Source organism: Neomonachus schauinslandi, chromosome 5 (assembly GCF_002201575.2).
Source record: "Neomonachus schauinslandi chromosome 5, ASM220157v2, whole genome shotgun sequence".
Classification (NCBI taxonomy): domain Eukaryota; kingdom Metazoa; phylum Chordata; class Mammalia; order Carnivora; family Phocidae; genus Neomonachus; species Neomonachus schauinslandi.
This window is the reverse complement of record NC_058407.1, coordinates 137904901-137924397: the sequence shown is the minus strand read 5'-3', so window position 1 is coordinate 137924397 and position 19497 is coordinate 137904901. Positions and strand designations below refer to the sequence as shown.

General features: G+C 67.0%; 2 protein-coding genes across 2 annotated transcripts in view; both read right to left on the bottom strand.

Annotated features, from left to right (window-relative positions):
- Positions 1-4365: 4365 nt before the first annotated feature.
- On the bottom strand, positions 4366-6338 carry PRR35 (proline rich 35). The gene is made up of 2 exons (XM_021698354.1): positions 5245-6338; positions 4366-4999 (listed from the first exon to the last, which is right to left on the bottom strand). The coding sequence occupies exons 1-2, from the start codon at positions 6336-6338 to the stop codon at positions 4366-4368; spliced, it is 1728 nt and encodes a 575-aa protein (XP_021554029.1).
- Positions 6339-15502: 9164 nt separating this feature from the next.
- Positions 15503-19497, bottom strand: part of CAPN15 (calpain 15) — a 23834-nt gene continuing 19839 nt past the window's right edge. Inside the window, exons 4-10 of the mRNA XM_044915248.1 lie at positions 19008-19487; positions 18783-18935; positions 18231-18392; positions 17664-17896; positions 17400-17566; positions 17138-17316; positions 15503-17064 (exon numbers count right to left, since the gene is read on the bottom strand). Coding sequence (XP_044771183.1) covers positions 16887-17064; positions 17138-17316; positions 17400-17566; positions 17664-17896; positions 18231-18392; positions 18783-18935; positions 19008-19487 — 1552 coding nt within the window. The 3' untranslated portion in view covers positions 15503-16886. The remainder of the gene's footprint in view (positions 17065-17137; positions 17317-17399; positions 17567-17663; positions 17897-18230; positions 18393-18782; positions 18936-19007; positions 19488-19497) is intronic.

Genomic DNA, 19497 nt, shown 5'->3' with positions numbered 1-19497 from the left:
ACACTGACCACTGAAATCTCGCCCCCCACATGGGCTGGTACATATGAGGGGGACCTTGTCAGAGGCAATGTCCTGGTGACCAGGCGCTGTCCCCTTCCCACTGAGACCCCTCACTGGAACTAGGGGCCTGGCTGGGCCCCAAACGCAGAGCTCCACCCTCACGCCCCCACCTCTTTTGGGCCTCATTTGCCCAATGTTTTTAGGTAACAGGAGTCCTTCCTCATAGGAAGGCTCTCCAGGCTGGCCCACCGCCTGGAACCTTCCCAGCACGCCCCACCCATGAGCTTGGAGCCCTTTGCTCCTGGTTTGCAGAGGAGAAAATGCAGTTTCAGCCTGAGAGACGATCTCACACGGGAGAAGTGGACCAGGGGTATGGAGGCTCCCCTCCCAGCCATGTGCCACCCCAGGGTGCCTCTGGGGCAGCCCCTCTTTTGCATTGCCTTACCTCAGTTAGGCCCAGAGAAGCAGCAGGAGGCTCGGCACCTGGGGTGCGTCTGAAGATGGGGGACGGTGAAGGGCTGCACCCCTGCCCAGCCCAGCCCAGCCCAGCCCAGCCCAGCCGCACCCTCCCTGCCTGCTTCTGTCTGATTAGGAGGCTGGGGCTGGGGCACCTGGCCCGAGAACCTGCCTGGGTGAATGCTGGTAGCTGCCCAGCGCAAGGTCTGCAGGCTTCAGGGGCTGGGCCCAAAGCTCAGGCCTCCTGGGCCCTGACCCGGCAGGGCCAGGGCCTGAGTGGACACGGGGGCCATGAGTGCTCGGGCACCCTAAACTGGGGTGTGCAGAGGGCCCAACTTTGGTGGCTGGGAGGCGGCTGGTTTGTGGCAGCCAACGAAGTCTGAATCGTCTCCAAGAGGAAGGTAGGAGGCAACCCAGGACCTGGCCCATCGGGAGCCCTGCAAACGCACGAGGTCGGGGAGGCGTGGCCAGCAGTCCTGGAGGCCCCACCAACCCCCAGTGTTCTTCCCGCAGTGGCCTGGGGCCCTGGGGGCTCACCCACACCCCGTGAGGGGCTGCTCCCATCTGAGCCCACAGGTCAGGCCAGCTGCGAGCGGTACTGGTACACCTTGATGTCGCTGTCACCCGCATCTGCCACCACGAGCTGGCCCTGAGGCGCACAGGCCACTCCCAAGGGCCGCCTCAGCCCCTCGGACACCAGGCAGACGGGCGCGCCAGCCCGAGGAAACAGGGTCACGTGGCCCTGCTGCTCATCCGCCACAATCACGCTGCCCTCCACGTCAGTGCATATGCCCGCCGGGTTGCCAAAGGTGTGCCCCGTCAGGCCCCCCAGGGAGCCCAGGGGCTGGCAGGCACTGCCGAACAGCCGCACATCCCCAAACTCCTCACTCACGGTGAGGCCGCCGTCTGGCCCCGGGCCCACCCAGCAGGGGCCCTCCAGACCCAGTATGGAGGCTGGGGCCCGTGGCTCCAGGGCAGGGCTCAGCGCAAAGCTGTGCACAGCCCCGGGCACATAGTCCGTCACCAGGAGGCGGCCGGTGGCGTCCACAGCCAGCCCCCGGGGGGCCAGGAAGGAGCCCACCGTGACCCAGCGGCCTTGGGGGTCTCGGGCAGTGTGCCGAAGCGCGTGCACAGCCCCACTGACGAGGTCGCTGACCACCATGAGCCCAGCAGCTGTCACAGCCACATCCTCCGGCACGAAGGCTCCAGCCCCTGGCAGTTGGCAGGGCAGGTGGCAGATGGATCGTCCCTCGAGGTCCAGCACATGGACGCAGGGTGCAGCCCCAGCCGTCAGGAAGAGCAGGCCATCCAGGGAGCAGTGCAGACCCCGGGGTCCTCCTGCGGCCCCCGCGGGCACTGGGATCCGCCCAAGCAGCCGGGGCCGGCAGGAGTGAGCGGGGTCTCCGGGTGGGTCCAGCTCGCAGAGCAGGCCCTGGGGGCGGCCTGTCAGTGGGTCGGGGAGGCCCAGGAGGCCAGAGGACAGATGGGTGGGTGGCTAGGGATCACAATCTCAGCTCCTCTGAGCCGAGGTCCTGCAGCTGGGCCCAGTGTGGCGCTGCAAGAGAAATAATGCCCACTAGGGGCGAAGCGGTGGTGACCCTTCTCCCCCTGCTCCCTCCCGGGGGTGCTGGCGTTCTCCTGTTTTACATAGGAGGAAACTGAGGCACTGGGTTGGGGGGGGCGGCTGGCTTTAAGCGTAGTGTCACCAGGTCCTGAGTGCTGGCCTGATCTGCAAGCTCAGCCACCAGCCACGTGTCTAGGTCCCATTTTTCCACATGTGGCCCCTGGAACACAAGTCTGGGGAACATGGGACCTGTGAAGGTGGCTACGGGTTTTTCTCTGAGGCCTGCATGAGCTCCCGGGCATTGGGAGGTCCCGAGGTGTGTGTGGGGGGCAGGGGGTAGAGGGGGATGGTGACAGATGGGCAGTGTTTCTCAAACTCATCTGCCCAGGGAACCCTTCCTTCCTTCAGGCAAGGAAAGTGACCCTTCTTAGGGGGCAGCCCAAGGCTCTGCCCATTGCCCCCACAAAGACCCTGGAAGCTTCCAACCCCTGAAGGGTTAGGCAGGGGGGCTCTCCGAGAGCAGAGAGGTGGGGGGGGTCTCCTACCTGGGGCTAGTCTCCCGACCTCGCTCCAGCAGCAACAGCCTCTGTTGTTAGAAACCAGCCTGAGGGAGGGGCCACCTTGACAAAGCGGGCATGGGCAAGTGGGAGGGGCATGTGGGACGTGGGCCAAGAACACGTTTGAGCAGTAGCCCAGGGAAGCTGTGTGGCGTCATCACGCAGCTGCTAAACCCCCTAGGGGCGCCCCAGGGCTGCCACAGTCCTGCTTCGGGTCCTTTGCACTGGCCTCTGGGACATTCTTCCCACTGTCCCTGCATATCCGGATGCCACTCATGGTCAGCTCAGCCCACCCCTCTCCAGGGAGGCCCCCACACCCCTCCAAAACCTGCCGTAATGCAATTCATGAATTCAGGAGGCACCGAGCTAACATCCGTGTGAGTCCGCCTCACCCACACTCCCCCAGTAGGACCACAGGGTCAGGCCCTCGGGGAAGGGGATGCACCCCTTACATGTGGGCTGGGTCACTCACCAGAGTCTGGGGTGGGGAATCTCCAAGGGGCTCATCCTACCCCTCAAAACTGGCAGGGTTGGGTCCTGTTTCTATGCCTGTGAAACTGGGTTGATGCCCCCTAAGCTCACGTCTGCCTGGTGGTGATAAGAAATCTGGGTGCAGTAGACACATGGGGGTGCCAATAGAGGGCCAAGGAGGAGCGGGTCTCTCTCGGACACAGGACCTGGGGACTCTCCAGGAAGCCCCTGGAAGGGAGGGGTCAGCGCCTGTCTGTGACCCATAGTGCTTCCCACCTGGTTGGCCCACACCCCAGCTCTGGACTTGGCCTCTTAATGCCCCACGGTGGGGTGGACGACCGATGCTATCTGCTGCCGAGCACAATTAATGGGGCAGCCGTAGGTCCTGCTCCAACTGGCCCCAGCCCGGCTGGTCCAGCTCAGGGAGCCAGGCACAGGCAGGAACTGCCCTCCCTGGGGCCATTCCTGGGTGGGTACAGAGGTATGGCCAGCTCGGGGAGAGAAGTCATTAGCTGGGTCCAAGGGTCCCGCGGGCACCCCTCCCTGCCTGCCCCCTGCCCCCCGCCTGTGGGAAGGGCCAAGTGTGGCTGTGCAGGGAGGGAGGCAGTGAGCTGTGAAGGCCACCCGATGCCTATCGTGGCTGCAGGGGCTGGCTGGGGGCCAGCGGAGGCCACGCCGGGCAAACAGCCCTGAGCCACAGAATGTGGGGGCACCGCTTAACCATAGCGGGAGCAGCCTACAGCGAGAATCTGACATCAGGGCTGCCCTGGCCAGACACGGGGGCTGGAGGCAGGCCCAGGGGTCCCTGTCCACCAGCAACATGCTGGAACACAGGCCTGACTAGCTCCCACCCACACCTGCCTCCCCACCTCTCCTGGTTCTACCCCCTTTGATGGAAAGCCCCCCATTGGCCTGGAGGGGGGGCCAGTCCACAGGAGGCAGGTCCGGGTCTGAAGGTGGATGCCCAGCAGGGTGGCCCGGGACACTGGCCACTCAGATGTGGAGGCCAGGGACATCTCCTTGGCAGGGAGTGTCTCAGTGGTGGACGCTGAGGCAAGAAGGAGGCCCAGACAGGGTATGTGAAGATGGTTTCTATTTAAACGTTCACAACTGTGATCACTAAGGAGCTATGACTCTCTGCTGTCCCTTGTGGCCCCAGAGATAGGCCACAGCCGTGGCAGATGAGGTCAGTCCATGGGCATGCTGGGCAGGCTCTAGGCCACACCCCTGGGGCTGGGGCAGGTGGGGGGCCAGGCAGTGGACACGGGGTTGAAGGGCCCTATCTGTTAAGAACAGAGGAGGCAGCAGATCCTGTGGTCAGACCTTGGCGCCCGGGGGGGTCTGGAGGCTAGGGACAGCCTCAGGGGGCCAGGAGCCCCCAGACCCGCCACGGGCACCCCAGCTGCTGCCAGGAATGACAGGGTCCTCTGGGGCCTGAAGGGGCAGGCCCGGGAGTGGGACACTGGAGTCAGCCTCGCATTTGGTGGTGTGGCTAGAGAAAGGCTCAGCTGTTGTGGGGCCCAGCATGCTAGGTGGCTCCGGGGTCCCCCCGGCCAGCGTGGGGCCCAGCTCCAGCTGCCCCCAGGCCCCCACCGGCCCCTTGGGCCCCTTGGTGGGCGCCCGCTTCACAGAGAGGTCGAGGGGTGCATCCGGTGGCCGAACAGCCCACTCTAGCGTCTGGTGGATGGTGAACAGCTCCTGGCGGATCTTGCCAAGCTGCTCCCGCAGAGGCCGAGGGGCCAGACCCCCGGCAGGCACCAACTGCCCCAGGCGCTGCTCTACCCTGGCGTAGTCGCCAAGGGCCCGAGTCAGGTCCTCACCCACGTGCCCGGGGCCACCTGGGATCAGGCCCAGGGGCTGCTGGGGCAGGGGGGCTGAAGGGCCCGGGGTCTCGGGGTTGCCTGGCTCCTTGTCCTCAGGCCAGAGCATCACGGAGGGGCCAGTCCGAAGGCTAGGGGGTAGAAGCCAGTCAAGAGGCTGCACTGCCCACCTCCCCAGCGCCCCCAGTCCCTGCGCCACACCCCCTGGCGACCCCTTTGCAGCCTGGCTGAGGGCCTTGGGATCCCAGAAGGATAGAGAGTCTGGCTCTCTGGCCTTGGTTTCTCCTCTGTGGCCTGAAGAATGGGGCCCAGCCACCCTGGCCAGCTCACCTCCCACCCCTCCCCACCCCCGTGGCCAGGGGACCCTGACACCTACCTGCTCTGGGCACTGAACTTCACCGTGCTGGAGGGTGCCTTCAGGGGCTCCAACCTGCTTCCCAGGGGCAGCTTCCTCTTGGGGTCACTCTGGGCAGCCTGCTCCAGCTCCCCCTCCTGGCCTGAGTCCCTGGGGGCTCCATGGGGCCAGGGCCTGCCCAGCCCGGGTACTGGCACCTTCAGCGGCCCTGGGGCCGGAGTCCCAGGGGGCCCTTTTGGGGGGGCTAGGGGCTTGGCAGGGACAGCCTTGCCTGCCGGCAGCCCCAGCGTATGCTCCAGGAGCAGGGGATAGTACAAGCGGGGGACCAGGGCAGGGCGTTCAGGGGTCTGTGGGGACGGGAAAGCAGAGGCCGGGGGCAACAGGGGGCTGGCCGAGGCCAGAAAGGGCATGTGGGCTGTGGCAGCCAGGGAGGGCCCCAGGTAGGAGAAGAGACCAGGGCCCAGAGGGCAGTCGACACCTAGCAGGGACAGATGGAGGCTCTGGGCCTCAGGGAGCTCGCTGGGGGTGGGCGGGGGGTAGCAGGGGACCCCCCCGCTCTCAGGGCCCGCTGCAGCTGCGTCCACCACAGCTATGCGCCTCCGGCCCCCGCCCGGCCCTGGCTTCCACGCCTCGGCCAGGAGCCCCCCAAGGCCCACATCCTTCTGGGCAGCCTCCCGGGCCAGGGGGGATGGCACACCGGGGTACCCATCAGCCCCCAGCTTTGGGCCCCCGACGTGGCGGCGCGGGGACAGGACACGGGAGGCCGGGTCGGGCATGGCGGGAGCGACGGGCAGCTGTGGTCCTCGGGGCTGGCTGCCAGGGTCTGTGGGGCCCAGGGGGCGGTCAGGGCTGGGCGCGCGGGGCCGGGGTGCGGTGGGGGCGCGGCGGCAGGCCCAGTCCGGGGAGTGGAGCAGCAGGGAGAGGGAGTCCTTGCAGAGGCTGTACTTCATGTGGTTGTACAGGTGCGACTTCTCTAGGCAGGTGAACGGGCACTGGAAGCACTTGTAGTTGTAGGGCTTGCCCCACGGCCGCGGGATGTAGTGCGGCTTCTTGGGCTTCCGAGCCCGCGCCCGGGCCCCGGTGCCCAGGCGGCAGGAGCCCCCCTCGCGGGACATGGCGGCCTGCTAGTGGGCCGGCCCGGGCCCCATGGCCACCTGCGCACAGGGGGCCTTGGTCAGTGCCCACCCCCTGCCCGGCTCCCCACTGCCCTCCGCCCACAGCTCCCAGGGCTGCGAGGACAAGAGCTGGGGGCATGGGCACCCAGCTCCACCCTGCAGCCTGCTCCCCCCGCCCTTGTGTGTGCGGTTCCCCTGGCCTTCCCCACCTCCTCCTTCAGCTCCACGCACTCGGCTAGGGTCGCCCCAGACGGCAGATCAAAATAAAAGACACCAGTTCAGTCTGACTTGGGTAAACAGCGAATGCTTCCGTAGCAGAGGTATGTTCTAGCCAATGTTTGGAATGTATGCTAAAAAAAGCTTGTTGTTTCTCTGAAATGTAAGGTTAACTAGGCACCCTGTATTTTATCATGTTCACCCCCCCACCCCAGGCCTGCCAGCCCCCAGCCGGCCCATTTCTGGGCTGATCCCACTCATGCCCGCCTGAGTCTCTGTCTGCCCGATGGCCATTTGCTGAGCGACTCCAAGCCAGGTATGGCTCCTGGGGACACCAGCCCTTCCTTGTCCCACCGCCCCTCCCAGAGCCCTCCGCTGTGCTGGGGAGCCAGGATGAAAGCTGCCGCGCTGAGAGACCAGCTCTGAGTTTCACAAACACCGTGTGCGCGTGCGTGTGTGTGCACACGCGTGTGTGCACATGCACGTGTGTCCCTGCTCTGGCGGGAGCCGGGTGGGCGCGGGAGGTCTCTGAGGGGGTCAGCCTCGTGTGGGGCCAGGCCAGGCGGGGGGGCGGGGGCGTCCCAGCATGGCCCCACAGCACAGCCACCTGCTCAGCCTCATCCATCTGGGTGGCTTCAGGCAGGTCAGCGGCCGAGCCTGCAGCGGCCAAGCTCAGCCAAGACCCTCCTCCCCCCACACCCCACACACTCGCTCAGAAGCCGCTCCACTCTCCATCTGGGCCACCACCTGGGCCATCCACCGCCCCAGTGAGCGCCTGCGTGGGGCACACGTTGAGTGTGTGCACACCGGCTTCGGGTGTGTGCACACGAGCGTTACAAGGCTCCAGATGAGCCCTTACCCAGCACCTAGAGGGACAGCCTCTGCATGGCTGGGCCGACTCGGTAGAGAGCCACCAGAATGCATGGGGCCCGGGCACACACACACACACACACACACACACACCACTCAGAGTGGACACGGTGGTGGTGCACACGGAAGGACTCACAGCCCAGCTGCAGTGGCGAGTCAGGCACCTGGACACATTCAAGGGAATGTGCACACACAGGTGCACACACACCTGAGGACATCCATGGTAAGCGACACTCTTAGGGATGCGGACACGCAGACACTTGCCCTGTTCCCTAGGACTCAGGGCTGGCCGGCGCGTTGAGCAGGGCAGGGCTGGGGTGCAGTGCAGCCACGGGGCACAGGCTGTCCTCCCCTGCTGGCCTTCAGGCTCTGCCGCCCCCAAACACTGGGTGGGCACCCCTGGAGGGGTGGAGAGGTCTGCCCATCTGAAGGGGCCCTTCAAAGGGGGATCAGCATGGCAACCACCACTGCAGGAGAAAGCAGATGAGGACTGACTGGTGTCCATGTCTTGAAGGGGACGGGGCTCGGAGAAGAGTGTGGGGGTTGGGAGGAGGGAGCTGGGCTCAGGAAAGAGCCTGGGGCTCCCCGAGGGGCTGCAGACCCTCTTGGACTTGGTGGTGGGAGCAGAGGGGGGCCACATCCCTGTCTCCCGAGCCCTCCCCAAGATACAGATGACAAATGGGCATGTGTGCTTGGGAGACAGAGGCGGCTGCACCGGGACCACATCGATCACCCGGCCCTGGGAGCCACACAGCTGTGCTGCCTGGTGCCACCACCCATCCCACCTCCCAGTCAGGCCTCTGGACTCAGGAGGTGGCAGGCTCCTCCCGTGCTCCCTCTTCATATCAGTCACCTGGGTGTGTGTGGGGGGGCCTGTTCAGGCGCCATCTCAGCAGCCACTGACCCCACGGGGACCCAGAGGATGCCTGGCACCCACCCAGCATGCCTGTGCACAAGCAGAGGATGCCCCTAGACACCAGCATGCACCCACACACACCCCAAAGCACATTCATTTGCACACATGTCCCAACGCGTGACTGGGTGCGTGCTCCTAGGGCAGCCTGCACCCCCAGTGTGCTGGCCCACACACCTGAGCCCGCTAACCTTTCCCTGTCCGGGAGAGTACTGGTGTCCAGACAGGAGAAGGAGGCCCCACTCCAGGGTGGGAGAGAAGGCACCCAGCGCCTGGAGCCACCAGCAGGGGGATTGGAGCCCTCCCATCCCCCCTGACCACCTGAGACTTGGCCAGCGCCCCACAGGGCTTGGTAGAGAGGGGTGACCAGGCTCCTCCTTGGCTGAGGTCGGGACCCCAACTCCCTCCCCCTCCGGCGCGCACCGCACCCCCGGAGGGATGGCGCCCTATTACAGGGACAGGGCTGCTGCGCCCAGGGGGGTCCCCGTGCGCAGAAGTGGGGGACATAGGGGCTGGGGCTGCCCCACCCGCGCCTGGACACTCCTGGAGTCTCGTCGCCCCCGCGCCCCTCGAGCCCACCCCGGCCCCGCACGGCCCCCAAACTTCGCTGGACGCGCCGCCGCCGGCGCCCGCCCGCCCCACCTGCGCGCTGGCCGTATCCGAGCCCGAGGCGCCCGGCGAAGTCTGCGCGAGGCCCCGAGGACGCGGCGGAAACTTCCCTTCTCAGCGCCGCCCGGTGCCAGCCGCGATCCCGGACCCCGCGGGACCGGCTCGGGCCCTCGGGGCAGCGACAGGGACTCCCGCAGGGGAAACTGAGGCCCGGCGCTGGGAGCGGTCCCCCGCGCGATCTGCGGTCACTCACTCGGCAGCCGGTCCCGAAGCCTCCGCCGCCGACCGCGCGTGTCCCCCCGACGCCGACTCGCACCCACCGAAGTTGGCGGCGGGACCGCCGCGCGTGCGCCACGGCGCGCTGGGGCTCGGGGGCGCTGCGACCTCCGACCCGGGCTCACGGGGGGAGGGGACTCGCCAGCGCGGGGATTGGTCTCCCCGGGGGCACCCCAGGTCCCCCCCGCCCAGAGCCGCCCCCTCGCGCGCACTCACCTCGCGCGCCAGGACCCGCTTGCTCAGCCCTCTCCGCAGCGCCGGCACCTCCTGGGTGGAACGGTGGCCGGTGAGACCGGTGGTAGCGCCCGAGCGGCAGGGACGAGCGGGTAGCGGTGTGGACGCGGGGAGTGGAGGCGCAGGTGTGCGGCCAAATGAGGGGCGCCTGGCACCGTCCCCGCCCCCGTCGCCTGCAGGCTGCTGCGGGGGTGCGCAGCGGCGGCCAGGTCTCCCGGGGTCCCCGCAGCGGTGTGACGGGGTGTCAGCGGCCGAGGGCGCAGGGAGAGGCGCCGTCAGCACTCATCCGTCAGGGCAGGGCTCTGGCCCCTGACAGCCGCCCTCCTGAGCCAAGGCCTGGGGGCTGAGCCCTGGGACAGGGGGAGCTGTGGGGCACACAGCCAGCCTGGGGACGGCTGCAGCCCAGCCTGGGATGGGGCAAGAGCCCAGACCAGCCAAGAGACAGAGCCCCAGGAGGGCTGGAGCCTGGAGCCCAGCGGCAGAGCCCAGTGCACAGACAGCAAATCTCCTCCCCTCACCAGCTCTCCTCCGCCAAGCCTTGACTCCAGGGCCCTTTCCTCTTCTCCAAACAGAAGGCTGAATGGACCTACACTCACTGAAGCCCTGCCCTGCCCACCGATGGGTCCCGGCTCAGGAAAGGATGGTCACCATGGGCTCACTTCCCCCTTTCTGGAAACACTACCTCCCCACCCTGACAGGTTTCCAGGCCCTGCATCTCTCTGCTGTTTGCAGGACGGCTCTGCGTCTCCCCTGGGAGGACCTGGGAGGGGGGAGGGGCGGGGGGGCAGGGAAAGACTTGGGTGTCCAGGACCCTCCATAAAACCCCTGCCGCTAATGTCCTCATGGCCAGACCTGTTTCCAGCCCACCTCCCAAAGTATGCCAAATTCCATGTTGCTCCCCGAGCTGCCAAAACCTCATGGTCAGGGTCCCACTTCTCAGCTAGGTCCTAGTAGAAATTCATCTGACCGGCAAGTTCTATTCCAGACGTGAACACAGACATGCTGGGGCAGGGCCAGACTCTGTCTCTCTCAGGGAGTCTTGCCTTTGTTTGGGGGGAAGGCATCTGAACCCAGAGATGTGTGATGGTACCATTTCAGGCATAGGATGGGGTCTGCAGCCTGAGGGGTGGGTGCTGCTCCAGGCCAGCTCTGTGGAGGATCTCCTTCACCGCCCCCCCCTTGCAGGCTCAGCTCCAGGCTTCCGGGGTATTCTCCACTAAATTTGGGGGACAGGGGTAACTTGGGGAAGGAAGGAGGGGAAGGAAGGAGTATCCTCTAGAGGCCCCTGAGTGTTGCACCTCAAGGGGGGCAGCCAGCATAGAGCCCTGGATCCAGAGTCCAGCACCTCCTGGGCCCCGTGAACCTGGCCTCAGTTTCCCCATCTGTGCAGGAGGGTGACCAGCCCGTGGCTCAGTTGTTGGTATGGGTCTCCTGGGGCTCTGCTCGACTGTGACAGGCATCCATAAGGAACAGGACCCTGGGGTTCTGGGGGTGCCCAGGGCGAAGATGCCGGTTGGAGGGCGAGTGTCTCCTTCTTGGCCCAGTGCCACCTTCCCTGACACCACCCGAAGGGATTCGCCTCTCCCCCTCAAGTGCAAAGGCTAGGGCTGGGGGCTGGGTGGCACAGCACGCCAGCCTTCTCTCTGCTCGCCTGGCCTGGCCCAGCTGACCAGCTGACCGTGCAGGCAGCCCCAGGCCGGGAGACAGCTTGAACGGCCGTCACGCCAGCAGCCCTGTGGAGAGTAGAGGCCAGGAGGCCTGTTCCTTCTGCACACAGGCCCCTGGATGTGCTGAGCCAGGCCTGGGTCCCTCATCATGGGCCCGGTCCAGAGGGGGCAAGGGCACAGGCCACCCGGACACGGTGTGGGATCCGGGGACCCCTGGATCCCAGGCCTTGGCCTCTTGGTCCCAGGGATGGCTCCTTGCTTCCCCACATCCCTCCAGCTGAGCCCTCCGAGGGTCTGGGAGGGGCCACAGCTGCCTGCACAGGGTACGGACTCGCCGGAGGCTGTTGCCATCGTTCAGGGGAAGGAAGGTGATGGACCAGAAAGTCCTCGTTGCTGGGGACCCTGCCTTTCGGAGTGCAGAGAGGACAGCCAGTGAAGCCCACATGAGCCCCAGAAAGGAGGGAGGAAGCCGGGACTCCAGGTGGCAGGACAAACAAGAAGAGCCCCCGGGAGGACATGCTTCAGCACCAGCCATGGAGGCCACCCCATGCATGGGCTTTTCCAGAAGTTTGAGGAAGAGGAGAGGTGGCAGCACCTCCAGAGGGACTCAGCACCTGGGGGCGTGACCTGCGCGCGCTTCTGGGCTTCCAGGAGGGCTCTGTGCAGGGGTGGACCTGAGCGCCCAGCTGGGTGGCTGCAACCCAATGGCCTTTGCATGGGAGTGTGAGCCGGGCCAGCCCCCCAGGGGCACAGGTGACTGTCCCCAGCACCTGTGGCCAGGCAAGGCTGGGACATTGATGCCAGCCCCTTGCACCCCTGTGCCCTCTGCCCAAGACCCATCTGCTCCCTCATCGCTGGCACATCTTCCCACTCAGGAGTGGGGGTGGGGGTGGGTCATAACGCTCCCGCTGGGACCCACCCCATACATGTTGGGGAGAGCTTGGGCCTGGAGAGTTGGCTCCTGCCCCCTGAAGCAGGACAGGGACCCACTTGGCTTTGGGGCTTGATCAGCCGTGCGGCTCTGAGCTCTGAGACCCCTGCCTTGTTCCCCTCATGGGCGGGGGCGGGTAGGAGACTTGGTCTCTGGGTGCTTCAGGCGCCAGTGGGGTTCTGGGGAGCCTCCTCCTCAGTTGGTCCTGGTGCAGGGTGCAGTGGGAATCCCCGGCCCCTCCCTCTGACCCCAGCCAGAGCCTCATTTTGGCCATTAACCCCCTCTGCCTGCCTTGCCCACGGCAGTCCGCTTGTCACCTCCATTAATGCTGGTATACGCGTGCAGGGGTGAGTGGTCAGGATGCATGCGTGGCCGGGGAAGGCAGGGGGCAGTGAGCGGGGCCCCCAGCAGGTCTGTCTCACCTCCTCAGTGTCCACACACAGCCCTCACCAGGACAGGTACAGCAGCCGAGCAGACGCTGGGAGGGGCTGGGGCCCCAGGCGGGGTCTAGGAGCCCCTGGGAGAGGTGAGCACCGTGCAGGAGACCCCTGGGCCCAGAACATGGGTCATCCTGGGTACTTCTTCTTCTTGTCTCTTCGAGGTGGCCTCAGGGACTCCTGGCTTGGAGGGCTGGGCCCAGGGCTTGGGCCAAAGGAGGCAGGGTCCCACCTGAGGGTCCTGGATGCCAGCCTGAGGCTGCTGACCCCACAAGCACTGTGGGGTCACGGGAGATTCCTGGCGGGCTTGTGCGGGAAGCCGTGGAGCCAGGGATGGGCTGGGATGTGAGCAGGTTTGTGGGTCCCCGCTGCAGGTGAGGGCAGGGCCCATGCAGAGCCTGGGGGATTCTCAGGGAATCTGTGAGGGGGCCGCCCAAACAGGCCCAGGGACGTGGGGCGGAGCAGGCCCACCCCGAGGGAGGAAGCCCAGCTGGGAAGCTCCTCGCACCGGGGGACCCCAGGAGAAGCCCTCTGGCCCCAGCTCCCCTGGGCCTGCGGATGATGACTCTGCCCACGCGAGCTTTGCTGCGCCCTCCCCCACCAGCTGCAAGCTACTCGTTCTGGAGGCCCCCGCAGCCCCTCCCGCGGCTCGGTCCCCGGACATGTTAGGTCCTTGGCCACCCTGGGGTGGGGTGTGGGGTGACCCTCTGTGTGCCTCAGGCCGCTCCCTGGAGGGACAGAGAAGGGCTGCGTGCAGCAGGAGTGAGCTCCCTGTCATGGGAGGCATGCGAACCAGGGCAGGGGCCTTTTGACTCACGGAGGGAGCAGTGTGGCCAGACTGATGGGATGAGAGGCTCAGGCCGCCTGAAGCCCCACCCGCTTGCAAGCCCGCGTTGGCCGGGCAGCGCCTGGGGCCGACAGCAGCCATATGTTGGGAGAAAAGCTGTGTGCGTTGCTCCACGGCCCCCGGGGCCCGGCCTTCCTGGGCCTGTCACACACGATTTTCCCTGCCTGAGTGGCAGGCCAGCCAACGGGCGGGGCAGGTGGGGGCTGCCGAGCCGGCTCCAGGTCCCCCAAAGCTCACAACACCGGACTGCAGCTCTGGGGCAGAGCCAGGCGCCGGGCCTGGAGCTCAGGACCCCCGGCCTCTTGCCGGATGCTCTGCCCTGTTGCAGTCACCAACCCCCCACGCCCCCACCCCCCGGGGCCAGGTCAAGGTCAGGGGCCTTGAGAAGAGCCCTCGTTGGCTGGCGAGGAACAGCCTTCCTGCTCGGTCATGGGCGGGCGGCCAGGGGTGCACACGGGCTGTGTGGGCGCCCGGGGCGGGCGGGAGAGTGCCCGGAGCCTCGGCCCTGTCAGCCCAGCGCCCACAGCCGTGCGGAGGGAGGCGAGAGGCCTCGGCTAATTTGTACACTAAGTGCTTCTGACAGGGACGCCTCACAAGTGAGAACACACCGTCGCCCGCCTGGAGAAGGCCGCCGTGGCCGAGTGGGCAGGGAGGCGGCCTGGACAAGAGGCCGGGAGAGAGGGCCATGGGCGGCACGGGACCAAGCCAGCAGGCAGAGAGGGGCAGGAGGGCCCAGGACCAGGAGCCCCAGTGGCCAGAAGGCGGGAGACCTACAGGCTGAGGTGGGGAGTGGGGGCCCACCAGTGAGGAGGGGGACAGCCCCTGGCCTTGTGCCTGCTCCCCATTTTGGCAGCCCTGGGAGCCAGGTGCCGCCAGTCAGGGCCAAGGGCTTGGCAGGTAAGGTCCCTGCCCCGGCCAGGCTGGCCGGTCCCCCATCCTCTCTCCACACCACCAGCCGCCTCCCCAGGGGCCCCCTGACACAGGGCAAGCTACCACCTCGGCCCCTTGCCAGCACCCTCCATGAGCTCCCAGGTCATAACTAAGGGTCTGGTCTATGGGGTCCCCCAACTCCTCCTCGGACACTGTGTGCCCTTTGGGGCCGGGACACCTGGCCCCTCATCCCAGCCTCCGTGCAGTCTCCCTGCTCGAGCCTCCTCCCCTGCATGCGAGGGTTCCAGGGGAGGGGGTGGGCACACGGCCCCCTGCTCCCAGCGGAGACCCCCGCCTGGCCTGGCACAAGGACCGCGGGAAGCCGCTGTTCCCACATCTTGCTTCCTGAGCCTTCCCCAGGAGGGTTGTGGGTCCAGGCTGCCAGGACGCCCCAGGGGTGCCAGGGCCAGCCCCGTGCCAACTCCAGGTGGACGCGCCCCAGCCCCCCCACGGGACGAGGCGCAGTGTGGCCAGCGCAGGGCGCCCGTGAGATGTGCTGTGGCAGCTATCCTGCTGCCCGAGGCCCGCCCGGAGCGCACACTGCTGGTGCCTTTAATTGCTTTCACATTCGATAGGTTGGCCTGTGACAGGCCTCTTACACCCGCCCGAGCACCGGCCTCTGTGGCCCCCCTACGCCGCGCCTCCGTTGTGGGGGCGGGCGGCAGCCCCTGCTGTGCACGCCGCGGCCGGGGAGCCTGCCCCAGCCTGCCCCCCACGAGACGGGGATGGTGGGGACGCGGGCTGGCCGGCTGGGGCCAAGGAGGAGTGGACAGCCACCAGCCCAGATGGAAACTTTTCTCCCTGTGCAGCCCCCTCACTCCATCTGCTCCCGCCTAATGACCCTGACAGATTCAGACAGCCCCCCCCACCCCTGAGAGCAGATGTCGCACAAGGAGCAACTGTGCACCTGCTGTTCTTCTGCCTGTGTGGGGACCAGTCTGCTGACCACTGCGTGGTCTGACCCGAGCCTCTGCCCCGCCCGGACACCCAGTCCTTCAAGGGCGCATGCAAGCGGCAAGCAGGGCGCCCCTAAAGGCTCCTTGTGAGCCTGACCTGGGGCGCTGGCGAGCCACACCCACTGAGGTGCTGCCCTCCCCCCGCCCTGGGGTCAGGCTCGGATGCCCCTCAGCACAGCCCCGGCCTGTGGAGGGGGCGCGGGAGCCCAGGGACCCTGGGAGGGGCAGCAGACAGACCTGGAGGCACCCTTACAAAACAAAACATTTTTATTTGGTCCATTGGAGCCTGAGTCTGGAAACACCCATGGAGAACCATCCTACAGGGATGGGGACCGACAAGTGATAAAATAGTCTCTGTGTCAGAAGAGCTGGCCATATATACAGGGTTAAAAATATTCACAGCTCAGAGTAAAAGGAGGGAATATAAAGGAGGCCCAAAGGGGAGTGGCGTGCTTCCCGATGTTTCTCCAGGTGTAAAAGGCCGCCAAGCCCCATAGGGCTGCCCATGGCCTAGGGGCTGCAGGACACTGAGGCCAGGCAGGCCCCCAGGAAGCTGGCCTCAGATGTCCGAGGGCAGACGCAGGACTCTGGCCTGACAGCAGCCTCAAGGGAGGACGGCCGGGTTGCCAGGTGACCGCTCAGCTCCCTGGGCTTCTGAGGTGGGGGAGGAGCTGGGAGGGGCTGCTGGGCCCTACCTCTGCCTAGACAGGGAGGTCCAGGATTGCTGCCGGACCCTGCTTGTCCTGGCAGAGGTCAGGTGGTGCTGAGGACAAACCACCTCACCAAACCGCAGGGTGGGCCTGGGCCTGGCTGGACCCTGACCCACAGCCCCTGGCCTCCAGCCCCTGGGCATGGCTTCTTCGATCCTGAGACGCGCTCCAGGAATTGCATAGTGTCGCCAGAGGGGCCGCTGGGACCTCCCCCATCCCCGGCCCTGAGCCCACGGTCGCCAGGCACCTGCCTCCTGGGACACACTGCTGGGGCTCCAGGGACCCCTGCTTGCCTTGTGGGGGCTGGGGAAATGTGCTCTGGGGGCAAGCCAGGGACAGAAGGCTCCTGCTCTCATGTCCCCCAAGGAGGTGGTCCCTGCTCTCATCCTAGGATCCCAGCCTCTGACCCCCACAGACGGGGGTGGTCCCTGCTCTCATCCTGGGATCCCAGCCTCTGACCCCCACAGACGCGGGTGGTCCCTGCTCACTGAGGGGTTCTAGCCTCTGATCATCATAGAGGAGATGTTGCTCTTCACCCTGGAGTCCCAGCCTGACCCCTACAAGGGAGAGATCCCTGCTCTCACTCTGGGGTCCTGGCCTTGACCTGCCCAGATGTGGTTCTAGGAGCAGGGCTCTTGGCTGCCTCAGCCAAGCAGGAGGCCCCAGCCCCTAGGGAAAGAGAAGCCTCACCTTGGCCCTGGCCATCTGAACCCAACCTTGAGGGGGTCGGTCAGAGGGGCTAGCGTACAGGCCCCTGGCGCTAGAGGCGGGTTCGAGGTATTCTGCTTGGCAGCGGGAAGGCCCAGGGCAGGAGGGAGGGGCAGGGAGAAAGGCCTAGGGGGAGCTACTGCAGCTGGTGGCTCCCTGGGCAGGGTCCTGAGATTCTGATTCAAGCGTCCTCTGCTGGGGTCTCCCTCATAAAGTGCGCGTGGGGGCTGGGAAGATGGAGTGGTCACAGAGGCCGGGGGCCATGCAGGCCAGCGACTTCGGGTGTGAGAGGGGGGCTGTGGGTGCCCCTGGAGGCTGTCCAGTCACTGAGGAAGGCCTGGGCAGCCTTGCGGTGCGCCAGGCGATGGGTGATGGAGAAGCCCGCGTTGCCCTCCAGCTGGGACAGGATCACCAGGACCTGCCTGGGGGAGGGGGCCGGTGAGGGCCAGTGGAAGTGAAGTGGGGGGGAGCGGGTGGGGCAGGGGCGGGGCCCACCTGTGCAGGGGGGGCACGCTGTCCTGGGTGCGCAGGCTGCCACGCGTGGACACCACGTTGAAGCTGTCAGAACAGTCACACTGCACGTGCAGGTAGGACTTGGGGTGCCGGTTCTCCACCACCACGATGAGCCCCGCCCAGCCATGCGTCAGGTAGTAGCAGGTCATGCCCTCGCGTCCCTGGCCACACAGAGTGCAGGAGTGGGCTGGGGCGGGGGTTCCTTCCGCGTCCCCCTCCCCCGGGACCCTGCCGGCCGGCCCACCTCGTGCCGCTCGCCCCGGCTCTCGGTGAGCAGAATGATGGCGTCGGCCAGCGTGGTCGGCTGGGCCTCCACGGGCTCCACCATGACCAGCCTCGAGCTGTACACGGCCAGCACGTGGCCGGGCGGCTGCGGGGTGCAGCGCGGGACCCCCGCCGAGGGGCTGGAGGCTGCGGGGGGGGGCCAGGGGGCAGGCGTGTGAGTGGGGGGCACGCGCGGACCTCCGTGCGAGTGGGGCGGGGAGTGCAGGTGCGGGTGCGCGGTTACCCTGCATGTTGGCCGGCGGGCCCGGCGCGGCGGGGCTCCAGTGGTTGAAGGCACAGCACACCACGGCGTACTCGCCGGGCTCCAGCATCACGTCACAGTTGACGAACTTCTTGACGGCGCGCTTGCTGTGGGCTAGCAGGCGGCCCAGGCTCAGGCGGCCACCGCTGCCGAAGGACGCGCGGAACACCAGGACGCACAGGTCCAGGAGGTGGCTGTCCACCGAGTCTGCGCGCCTGTGGCCGGACGCACCGCAGCGGTCAGCGTAGGTGCGGGGCCCGCACGGCCCGGCCCCCTGGAGCTCACCGCCTGACACCATCCGGGTTCCCATGCGACCGCGCCCCGCTGCACAGCTCACCGCCCTCCACCATCGGCTCCTCCTCACCCCCGGCCCGCCCCACAGCTCACCATCCCGCCCCCGGCCACCGACCCCTGCGGCCCCGCCCCCGCGGCCCCGCCCCGCAGCTTACCATCCTGCCCCCACCCCCAGCGCGGCCCCGCCCCTGCAGCTCACCGCCCCGCCCCCAGCAGCACCCCCCAGCTCACCGCCCCGCGCCCGTCACCGCCCACCTGCTGCCCTCCTGGAAGAGAGCGAACTCCAAGGACGCGCGCTCCAGCACCGTGAGAGCAGTGACCCCCACGGGCCCGCTGGCAGAGCTGGGAAAGCAGCCCTGCACACGCGCCTCCTGCCAGTCCGAGTGCACCTTGCAGATGTCCACCGAGTCGAAGTACCTAGTGAGCGAGAGGGCAGCCGCACGGGGCAGCTTTCATCCCAGCTCAGGTACAGGCACTTCCTGTGCCCTCTCCAGTCCCTGTCCCAGGCCACCTTCGGCATCTCCTGGGACTAGTGTCTGGGAAGCCCTGGTCCCGGCTGTTGCTCATGGACACCACCAGGGGGCACCGGGTCCCAGGCCTGATCCGGGAGGGCTGAGCCCTGGTGGTCCAAGCCCCACACGCCCACCCACCCTGTGCTGAGCTGGATTCGGAGAGGTACAAGCGGGCTCCCCAGGGCAGGACTCTGCACGCTGGGACAAGGGGAGGCAGCCAGGGCAAAGGTGGCCGGAGCACAGGGATGGCCACGGGGCAGACCCTCCACACCGGCCGCCTGCAGTGTCCAGGTACCTGATGAAGTCGCTATACTCCATCCAGAAGACACCCTCGCTGCTGCCATGGGGCATGAGCTCGCTGCGCAGGTGCCCTGGCCAGTGCGGCCACTCATCTGACCAACTGCCATTCCAGGAGAAGCGGCCCCATGGGTTCCGGAGACGCAGGAGCCTGCGGACCACAGGGCTGAGGGCCACGGCCATGCCTGCCACTGCCCCCACCACACACCCACCCGGCCCCTACCTGGAGCCCTGGACGTCTCGGACATCCAGGATGGAGTAGGCGTGGCGGGGACGCAGGCCCAGGCTCTCGTAGGCAGCATCGTCCACCTTCATGTTGCCCCCCCCACAGGAGGCACCCATGAGGAACCTGTGTGGGCACAGCAGCCTCAGTGACCAGGAAGGCTCCCTGACTGGGGGCCCCTTAGTAACCAGGAGCCTCTGCTGGCCCTGCCCCCCAGCGGGTGGGGGGATGGGAGGTGGGGAGTGGGGGGGGAGTGGAAGGTAGGGGGCCCCTCCCTGTCTGTGGGGACCCACGTGAGACACATGGGACTCAGGAATTGCTGGCCCAGTCCCTCCATTGAGGTCCCGAAGCTCAGAGGCCTTGGGCTGGGTGGGGGTCAGGCGGGCCCCGTCCCTTGGAACCCTCCTGAGGCTGGCTGGCCCTGCCAGCTCAGGGCTGTGGCTCTCTGAGGGTGGCGACACTGCCCAGTACCAGCCGAAAGCACAAGGTC